Source organism: Antennarius striatus, chromosome 19, assembly GCF_040054535.1.
Source record: "Antennarius striatus isolate MH-2024 chromosome 19, ASM4005453v1, whole genome shotgun sequence".
NCBI classification, from domain to species: domain Eukaryota; kingdom Metazoa; phylum Chordata; class Actinopteri; order Lophiiformes; family Antennariidae; genus Antennarius; species Antennarius striatus.
In genome coordinates this window covers 14,384,925-14,398,023 of record NC_090794.1, presented here as the reverse complement: position 1 = coordinate 14,398,023, position 13,099 = coordinate 14,384,925, and the positions used below count along the sequence as shown (strand labels likewise).

Sequence of the window (13,099 nt, the reverse complement as noted above, 5' to 3'; positions counted from 1 at the left end):
TGACCCTACCAGGAGTACAAGACTCCCGACAACATAGCTCCCAGGATCCTTTGGGCACACAAACTTCTCTACCACGATAAGGTGATGGTTCCTTGGAGAGGAATATAGATATTAGTCTAAATCAAAATAGAAACAGGAAGTTTCTCTGTCATTTTCTTACTTGAGTCAAATGTATTTGTGGCATTTTGCCATTTGTAAAGTTATTCCTAGTTAGTTTACGTAATCAGTAATTTCTTATTGAAACTTTGATGGACTGAATGAATGAGAAATCACGTGCACTTGACACTCGCTTTTATTTTGAAATGGACTCCTTTCCGGAAAGCTGTTTCCGGAAAGAAGAATCGCGTGTTCTCGCGATATGTGACAATACTGGCCGGAGCCTTGAGAGCATCATGGCGTCCACTAATACGAAGTCCGTCTTGTTCGTTTGCTTGGGTAAGAGACACAAACTTATTGACGAAAGCGTATTTGTTTCAGCCAAATATCACAATCAACCAGTCTACAAATTCATGATATATCGATAATTTTATTCAGGTGACATAAGATTGATCCGACAGCGCTGCCTAAAGCGTGACAGCTAACTTTAGCTAAGTGACTAATCACATTTATGAATTTATGTCAATTCTCAAAAAGAACCTTTAATTAGATGATATACTCCAATGATATTCCGCAACAGTGTGATGAAAATCATTACATATTGAGGCTATAAAGCTCACGATGACGAATAACCGGAACAGGGTTTATTGACGTATATCAGTCACGTCTTACGTCACTCCGTTCATGTCAGCCCAAGTGAACTTTAGCTCATGCTAATCAGCAAAGGGACCGGCAGTAGCGCAGCCGACGTAATTTAGTATTCACGCCCATAATAATCCGACTCTTTCTTAATAGATACCCTAGGTCAGTTATGTAAAGCCAAAACGTAGCATTGTGTTAGATTTGTCACAATGCTATGCGTATTGAATTGAATTAATAATACCAGATTTAAAACCAGATTTCCAAAGAAAAATCTCAGGCGCCTCAGAATTGTGTTGCCGGTCATCTGTTTGAAATAAAGTCACAGTCCAACTTGACAGCTATTTAAAAATCGTCTAGTGTCCTGCCAACTACGTTATGGGGTACACACTTCATCCCAGCAAAACGTGTCAGGACACAGATGAAATATAAAGTGAAACTATGCCTTTGAGTTCGAATGACTTTGTAGTAATAAACAAAATGGTGTGTTGTGCATCATGTTACGCATTGGCACTTACTGCGTCTCAGTGACAACTTCCTCTTTTTGATGCAGTTTCACTTCCCACTACAAATACTGACAGCAGCACAATGAAACCTTTTCCTTATTAGTTCACTTATAATTAGACACAAATGAGGCTATTATATTGTCACATGTGCTGTCCAATTTAGCTGTGTATTAAAGATGGTCATGGAATTAGAATTTAATAAAAATGTTTAATCTTTTTTCAGATTGATTAATTAAATGATTGATTTTATTAAAATGTTCATTAATGTTTAGAGTAATCACAGTCTGTTGTTTCGAACAGGGAACATTTGCAGATCCCCCATTGCTGAAGCAGTTTTCAGGAAAATGGCAACAGATGCTGGCATTGTTGATAAGGTAGTCACTACTTTTCTATTAATTATATTATGGTTAAATTACTATATTAATACCAGCAATAGTATTGACTCAGTATTTCATCCATTAAAAGTTGATGTTATAAATATCACCTTGTTTTTAGATATTCAAAGAAATCTTTTTTTTAATTATTCATAGTTCAAATCAGTCATAGTTGTGCCTATCCTGCTATGTGTGACAAACCGTGTTATAGCCTAAAGCCTCACAAGTATTGGTGTTTCTCTTTATAAGCTTAGTGTTTCTATGAATATCCGCTGATATGAACTTCACGGACAATTTGTGGTTTTACAACACAAAAAAGGAGAGACTAATAACTTGGAGATGATTTGTCGAATTTGTATCAAAAGCAGTCAAACCTGCGAAAAATCAGCCAGTTGATTGTTACTGAAGTTTCGAGACCAGGATCTAAATAAATGTGAGTGCCACTAAACGGCTCTTCTTCTTTATGAGATTTATTTGAATTTTTATTCTGTGATTTGACTTATCTCATACATGTAATGGTGGGATAAAACAAGTATATGATTGTTTTTTGTGAATATCATGACAATCAATTGTTAGCTTCAGTTCTATGATCTACTGTAGATCACATGTGTCAAAGTTAACTCATGGCCCGGGGGCCCACCACATCATTCTATGTGGCCCGCGAGAGCATAAAAGGTCAGTGTCTAAAAATAAATAGGTCAAAAGAAAAAGCTTTGACCAAAACCCACATTTCTCACAATGCAAAATTAATGTCCTAACTGGTGTTTGATGTTATTTTTCTTTAATCATTGGCTAGATTGATCCTTGATTGATGGAATTCTGTGGGTTTAATAACCTGACAGATTAAAAGGGTTTATGTTATAACAGTGAAACAAGCAAACATATTTTTTCGGTGTAACTGTAATGTTTGTAACTTGAATAAGTAAATTCAGAGTTATTTAACATTATTTAACATTAAGGAGTAGTTAAATTTATTTTACATTTAGTTACATATATTAGTTACACCTGGCCCTTAGAAGACAGCCATGATGCTGATGTTTGACACCCCTGATCTAGATAATCGTACCTTTAATTATTGTTAAGACTGATATACGTGGATGGTAAGTACTTATTTGTGTCATATTTAATTTAAAAACTACAAAATATTCTTATCAAATCAATGTAAAGATATTTTTCATGCCCAAATATTGACAGTATGGTAATATTCATACATAGAGCACTGTTAGTTGATGGGACACTGCAGAGGACATAAGCGCTTCTGTTGGTCATGAAAGAAGGCATGATGTTTTTCATCTGCTCAGTCTCACTTGTGATCCTCAACACCACCATATTATTGTGTAAATGCTGTACAGCCTACTACCAATTCAGCCAGTGTACAGTCTGAGTCATCTGTGCTGTGTTACTGTTCCCGGTGCTCTGCCCTGCCCAGTGGAGGATAGACAGCGCTGCCACCTCCACCTATGAGATAGGAAACTCTCCAGATGATCGCGGTCAAGCCTGTATGAAGAATCATGGTGTGCCAATGAGGCATGTGGCCAGGCAGGTACGACCCCATTTCTTTACCTACTTAGAATAGTTAGCACCCCCTTTTTCTCTTGTTTTACAGTGGGTCATAGACAGTGGTGCGACATCTGACTGGAATATAGGCAACTCACCGGACGCCCGTGGACTGGCGTGCCTTAGAAGTCATGGGATTGAGACGAGCCACAGGGCCCGACAGGTACACCCACATAACCCGTGGCTCCTGTCGCCTTGTCATCCTATGTGTGTATGAGTGGGATCTTGGTAAACTGGTACCAGCCAGAGTCCAAGGTTCTGCTTTAGCCCTGTCAAGCGTAGCTAAGTTTACTTGTTAATACGGGTTCATATAGGGGAAGGTCGGTGGCGCTGCAGGTAGCGCTTTTGCCTCACAAGCAAGAAGGTCCGAGGTTCTATTCCACCTGAGCCTTCCTGTGTGAAGTTTGCGTGTTCTCCTCGTGTCTGTGTGCGTTCTCTCCGGGTTCTCGGATTTCCTCCCACCACCAAAATGCGTCTTAGGTGATCTGTTCACCGTAAATTTTCTGCAGATGTGAGTGTGACCTTGTCAGTCTTTCTATGTGGCCCTGCACTTAACTGCCTGAAGGATGTACCAGGCCTCTCGCCTGCTGGGATAGGCTCCAGCGTAACCCATGACCCGGATTCTGATAAAAGGCTGAAGACAAGACGGTTATGATCATCTTGTCTTCAAGGATGTGAATGAATGAATTAAGTCATTCATTCATTCATCGTCACAACCACTTCATCCGCTGTTGCGGGTCGTGAAGAGCTGGAACCTATCCCAGGCGTGGAGTGGGGGAAACTCTGTGCAACATCAGTGCACCACAGTGAATGAATGAATGAATGGGTTCATATAATTTCCTCTTTTTATGTAATACATATGTATGTAATTTCTTTTCAGAACTGAATATAATAGTGACACGGATCAGTGAATGCCAATGCAGTCGACGTTTGTGTTTTGGTTTCTTGCTTTGTTTAATTGGTAGATAAGAGAATTAACCTCTATTTTAAGTGCCATATTTTCACTATTCACTAAATTTCAGGGACATGTAAAACTCACTCATCACAACACTTGAAAACATAAATTCAACCCAGCTGTCTTGCTGTGGAAAACATGGGGACATGTAATGTAATGTGTAATGAAATCAGTTCAAGTAGACCGTGATCTACTGATAAATTAGTGAAATGATTACACGCGTTATTTGTGTTTATGCTGACACTTGGAGTTGCACCGTCACCTCACAGCAAGAAGGGTCTGGGTTTGATTCCTTTCTGTGGGAGTTTGTATCTGCATGGGTTCTCTGTCTTCTTCCCACCTCCAAACACATGCAATTTTAGATGAATTGATCACATCAAATTGACCGTAGGTGTGAGTGTGTGCACAAGTGGTTGTTCGTCTTTCATGTGGCCCACTATGCACTGACAACCCTTCCAAGGGCGCTCCCCGTGTCTCTCCCACAGCTAGCTGGTATAGGCTTCAGCAACAACTGTGACCCGCAAGGTGGAAGGGCGGCTGAAGACGAGACGATTACAGTCGTCCCGTCTTCAAGAAAGTGCTGGACGGATGGATGGATGGATTCATTGTTCTGCTAGAAGAACCATGACTGTCTTGTTTTCTCATGCAGCTCATAAAGATATCTCTGTGGTCAGGTGGGAGTTCATTAGTAGTGAAATCTCATGGAAGCTGTTCTGAACAGATTTATTGTTCCGGTTACATGTTGTGCCACACGATTGATTAAACCTTAGATACAGTGACCTCTTGTGATGGTTAACTGAACTCTAAGTTCAACATGCATACACTTTTTACACATGACTTGACGTAGCAATACTGTTATCTTGGTTCTTTTAGGAGACTTTCTATAAAAGCGCTCAATCACTGCTTGCCGGGACCTTCTATACTGCTCTCCAAACCGACGACATTCTGTGTGTATGAAACGTTGTCAGAAGCATACAAGCGATCATTGTATCACCTCGCAACATGTGTTTCAGATTCTGGAACGGGGCTTGAAATTAGACCAAGATGTTTGTCCATGTAGGGTCTGTAGGCCTAAGACTTTTGGCTTATCCTCCGTGTAACTCTTACTCTCTCTTAGCTCTAAAGTAGTCTTTTTATGTTTCCCTGAGAGAAACCAGCGGCTTTCTCTTTGTGCATGAGACATGTCATCTTGTTGGTTTGTCTTATCTGCAAGCCACGCAGTCAAACCCACATCTAATCTCCTCAAAGCACAGAGGCTTAAGCCCAGCCAAATCCATGCAATGAGTTTTGACAAGTTTTTGCTCATTCCTTTTTCAATCTTTCACTGTCATCATTCCTCTCTCTGGATTTTTCCAGTAGTGATGGAAAGGAGAGATTTTTTTTCTTACCTCTTTTACCCAATTATTTTTTTTTCACTCTGAACTTTGTTGAACTTCTCCTGCTGCCAGTATCCCAGCAGACTGGCCAAGTTGAAGAGGCTTTGGAGCTTTACCATATCCAACATTAATAAACATGTTTCCTGAATGAAGCAAGAATGCTCCAAAGTAATCTATAGCTTGAGTAACCTTGCAACCCTTCCCAGACTGATGCTTTCCAGTCACCTCCTTCCCTATCTGTTTCTTGTGATTTTGACAAAGCGAGCTACTGGGGAGACCCAGTGACCAACCTCCAGCTTCTGAAAACCATCTTTTTAAGTCAGGAGCAGTGTTTCTAGTCCAGCAAGAACACCATTTCACACTGGTGAATTATGTTTTGGATAACATTTTTTGCCTGATTAAATAATATTCTTAGGTCATTCGAATCACTTAAAACGAATCACTTAAAACATTAAAACATTTTGGTTTAGTAATTTTTGCCTTAGTTTTAGTCAAGTGTGAGACGAACCCAGAGAGAAGCTTAACTGTTCTGCCAATTTCTATTTCTATTTCCACCTTTGCTGGTCCTATCTACCACCATGCATCTTCCTGCTCGCTCTTCATTAACATTCTCGATTATATGACATTTCTCTACTCTGGATAACCGCTGATTCAAATTATGGCAGTGCAAGGAAGATAGAAAAAGAGATCAAAGACCATTGTGATTGTCACTTCCACAGATTAACATCGTGTGTGAGAGGAACCGTGTGGAAAAACAGAAGATCAACCTTCATGCTTTTGACTCCTCTAGGAATGTACACATGGAAACAAACCATTCATAATAAACATGTCTTATTCATCTGTCTTTAAAAGAAAGGCAGCAGCTGCACCTCTAATTGAATCTGTATGTAGTCTAACATTTGAAGTGTTTATTCATAATGTTTAGTGCCTCTTTTTGGTTTGTTGGTGTGCTTTTGTTCTTCTCTTCCCCTGATCTCCAGACATCCTCTCATTCTCCACAGCATTCCTACATATCTACCCTCAAAATCCTTCAAAACTATTCAGGGTGCTGCTGTGTTTTTTTTATAACTATTCCAATAAATCATGCCTCCACCTGCTGAGGGATGTGCAGCTTGTGTCAGGTTTCCACTGCGTGGTACGGCCCAGCTCCTTTACGCTGACATTGGGTAGTGATCAGGTGCTTTCACTAAATAAATAGATAAATAAAAATTGCTATTGTCTGTTGTCTCAGCATGGTGACACCATATGACACTGCCGAGGTCATCAAAACACAATATCAGCATTCAGTTTGTCACAGCAGGAAAGAAAAGGCTGGAAAAAATCAGGTTGTGTAAACCACGTGATGAGAAAAACTATTGTCCAAATATTTTGGGAAGCAATGGCAACAGGGCTCTATCAGTCCGTGCTGTGCATTTAACAAAGCATTTGACAGTAATCAGATTTCATGCTGTACACGGAGCAAACCGCAGTAAACCGGGTTCTCTTGCTTATATTTGAGTTAACTGTGCTAATTTCAAATTCTTCCTCGTGTTTAGAAAGCACAAAAGATTTTAATGTGCAGCAGGCGCAGCATTGTATTACATGTTTAAAATAGTGTCATTTTGACAATGACGTTTTGACTTCTGCCAGTAAACAAGCGAGCACTGTACTTGTAGCGCCCTGCATAGTTTATTGTGTGATTGTGAAAGTAGTTGAGATGTCAGCAGCAATAATTGATGGTGAGCTGCAAATGGTACCAAAAACATGGTTTGATTTTTCATGTTTTCGTGGATATTTTAAAGGTTATAGTTTCAAAAGGACTAGAATGTCATTTTTGATGGAATTCATTGATTTTTCCTGCATGAGATGAAACCCTGCGGTGGTTCAGATGAACTCTTCAGGCTGAAAAGCTACATCTACAGTAGCATAATGTGTTTTGTCCTGGTCTGGTTTTTTCCCCAGGTGACCAAGGAAGATTTCCTGAGCTTTGACTACATCCTGTGCATGGACGAGAACAATCTGAGGTACAAGGTCGTCCCACAGCAGCAACATTTGTGATTTTTTTTTTTTTGTGACTGTGGATTATAGTTTAGATGCACAAAAACAGAAAAGTCTGGTGTCACAACTAACCCATTAACGGTGGTCTATGTCAGGGGAAAAAAGAGAGTCAGACTGAGTTGTCTCGATTGTGATCTGTGCTACTTCAGTGCACCTGAAAATGGTGTAACATTGAGCTGTAACTTATTTGTAGATGAATGCCTCCTTTTAATGAGCAGCATTTAAGCTCTTTCCAGAGGTCGGGGGGAGGGATATTTTTGATACTTTGAACGTTTAGGGATCATTTTGAGATCACATGCCTATGGCAGATCTGATTTGTAAGCAGCTTATTGAGTTCTTTGGATGCCTTGTCTTTGCTCTTGGGGTATTTTTTTCTCCCCTTTCCCTGCACATTTTTTTCCCTTCACAAACGTTAAGCTGATGAGACTGGGAAAAGGAGAAACAGTTCCTGACCAAAGGTGCTCTGTCCATATTTAGTTTTAACATCACCTCCTTCATTGTTATCAACTGTAACTTTATATTGAGGTTCTAAATTTTGGATTTAGTTACTTGAGTTTGAGATCGACAAACAGGATTGGGAGGATCAATTCTGATTGTGCTTTTGGAGGAAGTTAATAATGGGGGTTTCCCTGACATAGAGCGCTTTAACAGGAAAATGCTGCATAAAGGACAAGATTAATATTCCACCGAAAATAGAAGGAAGCCTAAATTCACTGCATTATTGAAGTTATATTGCATGTAAAATGAAATGAAAAACAAGTTAGAAGGTACATCCTCTAAGTGTTCCTCATGCTTTCTCTCTTTTAGTTACAGATTTTCTCTTTTTTTCATAGTGACTTGAACAGGAAAGCAAAGGCAGTGAAAAACAGCACAGCAAAGATTGAGCTTCTAGGTTCATATGACCCTCAGAACCAGCGCATCATCAAAGACCCGTATTATGTAAGTACTTAAGTCAATTTTCAGGTTACCTTTTGAAAGTTCAGTTAAGGTGATTAATAAATATTTATTTGTGATAGTTAAATAAGTAAAATGGAACTGAAACGGTTTTGACTCATCATTAGATTTAAGTCCAAGTATAAAGTGTTAAAAGGATATTCAGATTTTACAAGTAGCTGCGACTCTACATCAGTAATCAAGTGGTTCCAGTTGTGTGAAACAGCTGTATTGGAATTTGGGGGAAAAACATCCAACATGGGATAGAGATGTTAATTAGGTGGATAATCTCACATGACAGATGTTCTATCTAATAAGCTTGAAAAGTCACACAAAAATACTATTTTTACCACTTTAAAATAATATTTGCAGACAACTTAAATTTCCAGTGGTAAACTTTCCATTGGCATGGAAGGAAACAAAATTAAATGAAAAAGACAACTTTTTCAATTATTTACTGAGACGAGTTGTTATAAGTTATTTTGTTCATTGGGACAGTGCTTTGTTAGATCAGATCCTAAATAGCCTGGCGGCATCAGGAAACCACTAATTTTCGTCATAAATTTACACGTCCAAGTTAAGTATTTGGCAGAAAAGTTGCTGTAGTCACTCAGAGTAGAACACGTGTTAAAAAATGCTTTTGGGGGCATTTCCGCCTGTATACTTTCCTATATTCAGGTCTTGTAGGCAACACAGACGATGGTATGTTGCACAATGGAATCAGTTTGCTGGTAGTAATTATATTTTATGGAGAACACACTACAAAGTAAAGAGTTTGAATGCGTTCTTGCTGGCTCATCAAATAAACAGCGATGAAATAGTGTGAGTGGACGGCAACACTTAATACACAGAACAGTTATCTCCCTTTGGATAAATGCCTCATAACCATAAAAGAACAGCCCATCTCACACAGGTCTCAATAATAATTCAATTCTGTGAGTGTCATTGTAAACTTTCATTTGCTTGGCCGTTTCATGCTTCAGTGCTCACTCATCCCTGAGGTCAAGTTGAAACTCCTGCCAAATGATTTGAAGTTCTTGCCTGTTTTTCTTCATCTTAAGGGTCATGAGTGAGAAAAGATTAGATAAAGTATGAATGTTTGGTCATGATGAGTAGGTCAGCAGTCTCCACTGACACTGCTGCCCCTGTGACTTGGGTAAGCTGAAAAAAAGGAATGAATGATTAATTGTTGCCATAAATTTTAACTAAACCTAAATTTTATGATGTGAACCTTATTAAACCATTAAGATTTTTTGTCAAATATTGACAGTATTTATAGTAATAGTCAGTTTTACAGCTCTTCCGTTCTGATAATGAGAATATATTACATTTGTGGAAACAGGATCCAAAAATAATTCTGTCATCAAATGCTAACTGATGTGGTTGTTTATGTAACATGTGATTATCATGAGGGAGTTTTCTTCCAGCTGTGAAGTGAATGAACAGTATTGACAGTCAGTGCAATTTAGACGCGTAACGTTATTGGATCATGCTGTTTTGCGCAAAAAACACATGGCATAAAAACAAAGTGATTCAAGAGGAAACAGACAATATACTCAATGTGTCTGGATAAATAGAAACACAAGTTTGTTGTCTGTGATTAACAGAGGCACCAAACAACCTTTCGACGCATTGGTTTCTTGTGTTTTTATTAGATACAGATACCGTAGATGTTTGATTCTTAATTTACCATTGGATTGTTTTACTTGTAAAGCTCAGTGATCATACTTTCTTACCAGAACTCGATTAATGAGGGTTCCTGCTTAGTTACCTCCAGAAGAACTAATTAAATTATAAACCGGAGTCTTTTTGTGGTATTGTGAAATTATTTGTTCTATAGAACAAGAATAGATGAAACAATTAAATCAATTACATGATCATCTAAAATTTTTGGTAATTTTGTTTATTGCATTTCACTGCATTTATTGCATTTTTTGCCAAGGCTGCTTGGTCGCTTGGTTGGATGTTTGTTTGGATGTTTGGCCATATCCTTACTTGCTAGGTTGTTTCCTCAATAACCCTACCAACCTCCTAACCCTGCCACCATGTCATGTGTTGTCACAGCTTTGCTTGTACGTGATTCAAGTACAGCAGGTTTGACAAACATTAAATATCAAGCTGTTATTGTTTCTGACGCAGTGAAGCAGCACTTCAAAAACTGAGATTTTAAATAAGTCAAATTAACATTTATTAACATGTATATTATTATCTTACAAATATGTCACTATTACATGAGTTGGAATTTACATTTCTAATTTGTGATGAATCAGTTTATTTGTGCTGCTATTTTGTTGCTATGGTGACGTTATAAGGGCCACCAGCATGCTGGGTGCTATTGTAGCATATAGTGTAAGCTAATCCTGCAAGAGGACGCTTCACAGAAAGCTCATATGTTTGAATTTAAATGTGCTGGGGGGTTTTTTTGTTGTTGTTTTTTTAACCATCAGACATCAGATCACACATATTTTTTGTTTTTGAATGTGTTTTTTAACACATTCGGAATGTGAATGTTGTGGATAAAAGTATTCATGAGAACAATCTGTCTATTCGGTTCTTCCAAGTCCTGAAAATAGTGGTCGGATTTGAACTTTTGTTGTTGACATTTGTGATCACTTCTCCCCCACAATCTACTCCTTTAACTGAATATCAAAATTGACAACATCAGATTGCTATGGATTTTTCAATAGCTTGACAATGAATTTTTCTAGCACGGTTTGTACAAAATATATTTGACTTGTGGAAAAGGGCGATTGCAGAAATCACAGCGTCATGTTGACATTACCGAATTGTAGAAATCAGATGTGCTGCTATGTTTAGCTCATGACTCTGTAACAGTACAGTTTTCTGACTGGATTGCAGTCTTGTCATAATCATTTTTGAAAGCATGAACTGTTAGGAACATGTGAGCTTGTTATGGAACCCAGTCCAAATGCCAGGGTTTTTCAGAGGCATGTGTTTATTTTAATTCCCAAATATTTCTTAATCCAGTTTTTTTGTTTTGTTTGTTTGTATGATTGATTTTGCTCTTAGACAAAACAATTAAATATTTTATGATCAACTCTGAAATGTGAAGGTTTTTTTTATTTTTTATATAATTTCTTATAATTCAATCTTAAATGTTCTTATGATATTCATTCATTATGCAAATAACCATTATGTGTTGCATTATCTGTTTTGTTTTTTCAGTTAGTAGACAAGATTGTACAAAATTGTGTAAAATTATAAAATATTATTTTGAGAGAAAGACCTTTCATCTCAGTTTTTATTAACCCACACTGTGTTTTTAAAAAAAAAAAGTTTTTCCAAAGCTATTTGTTAAATTCAAACGAACATGAAAATTTTAAATGTACTCTGGTTACCAAGCATCATCCCTAAAGCACTGCCAAGGTTTCCCCACTGTCATTCCAGAATTACTCCAGCAGTACTGTATATTCCTCTTTGGAATTTGCTTCTCGGCTTCAGTGGTACAGATTTACCATTGAAGCCAGAGGAGAATCCTATTTAAAAGCAGCTCTACAACGTGGTAAACAGAGCAGGCAGTTGTGAATCATTTCTGCTAAATAGGAACCTCAACAGTTTGCTCTACATAACTTCAGCTGTGTTGGTTATCACTTTTTGTCTATTCTTTAAAAAAAATTAATGACTTAAAAAATTAATTAATGACTTATTAGCTTTGGCTGCAACTTATTGTGTTTTTCCATCTTGCATTCTATCTCTTAGGGTAGCGCTGAAGACTTTGAGAAGGTGTATGAACAGTGTGTACGCTGCTGCCAAGCATTCCTGAAGGGGAACTCGTAACGACGTCTGACCTTACACGGATCAACCGCCTCTGTTTTGTCTGCATCACTAAAGCACCTACTGGTGTAAACCTCTCATGGATGTCAGCGCAACAACCTGAGTGCACTGTGTCAGCGTTGTAAATGTCCATTAGTTCATACATTTCGTGAATCCGAATGTTGTAATACATTAATAAATGGATAAATGTGTATGGCCTTGAAAATGATTCTTTATACACACATTCTATTAATTGTCATCATGTTGCAAAATGAGGAAAGGATCCTGCAGATGTATGACTAAGCACTGCTGGGCTTTGCAGGTCAAAGGCCGACACTGATCTTGGTGTTCTCTGGCAAATGCAAAACGTCCTGAGCGGTGTTCGGCTGTAAGCACAACCCCGACCTGTGGACGTCGGGCCCTCATACCACCCTCTTGGAGTCTGTTTCTGACTGTTTGAGCAGACGCATGCACATTTGTGGCCTGCTGGAGCTCATTTTGCAGGGCTCTGACAGTCCTCCTGTTCCTCCTTGCACAAAGAAGGAGGTAGCTGTCCTGCTGCTGGGTTGTTGCCCTCACATGGCCGCCTCCACGTATCGATATACTGGCCTGTCTCCTGGTAGCGTCTCCATGCTTTGGACACTACGCTGACACAGCAAACCTTGCAACTGGTCGCATTGATGTGCCATCCTGGATGAGCTGCACTACCTGAGCCACTTGTTTGGGTTGTAAACTGTGTCTCATGCTACGACTAGAGTGAAAGCACTGCCAGCATTCAAGTGACCAAAACATCAGTGAGAAAGCATCGTAACTGAGAAGTGGTCTGTAGTCACCACCTGCAGAACCACTCCT

General features: G+C 38.7%; 1 protein-coding gene across 2 annotated transcripts; it reads left to right on the top strand.

Moving 5' to 3' along the window:
* The first annotated feature begins 351 nt into the window (after positions 1-351).
* Positions 352-12,459, top strand: acp1 (acid phosphatase 1). Of its 2 annotated transcripts, none has more exons than XM_068342248.1 (6): positions 352-435; positions 1,542-1,615; positions 3,222-3,335; positions 7,445-7,506; positions 8,374-8,479; positions 12,194-12,459. In XM_068342248.1, the coding sequence occupies exons 1-6, from the start codon at positions 393-395 to the stop codon at positions 12,269-12,271; spliced, it is 477 nt and encodes a 158-aa protein (XP_068198349.1). In that variant the 5' UTR covers positions 352-392; the 3' UTR covers positions 12,272-12,459. The 2 variants fall into 2 exon arrangements, with proteins under 2 accessions (XP_068198349.1, XP_068198348.1); XM_068342247.1 differs by lacking the exon at positions 3,222-3,335 and adding an exon at positions 3,045-3,158.
* Positions 12,460-13,099: the final 640 nt, after the last annotated feature.

Excerpts from the sequence above, each read along its gene's own strand:
- acp1 (XM_068342248.1), top strand. The coding sequence starts at position 393 with ATGGCGTCCACTAATACGAAGTCCGTCTTGTTCGTTTGCTTGG. Across the intron at positions 436-1,541 it reads CGTCTTGTTCGTTTGCTTGG|GGAACATTTGCAGATCCCCC; the intron begins GTAAGAGACACA and ends TGTTTCGAACAG. Across the intron at positions 7,507-8,373 it reads ATGGACGAGAACAATCTGAG|TGACTTGAACAGGAAAGCAA; the intron begins GTACAAGGTCGT and ends TTTTTTTCATAG.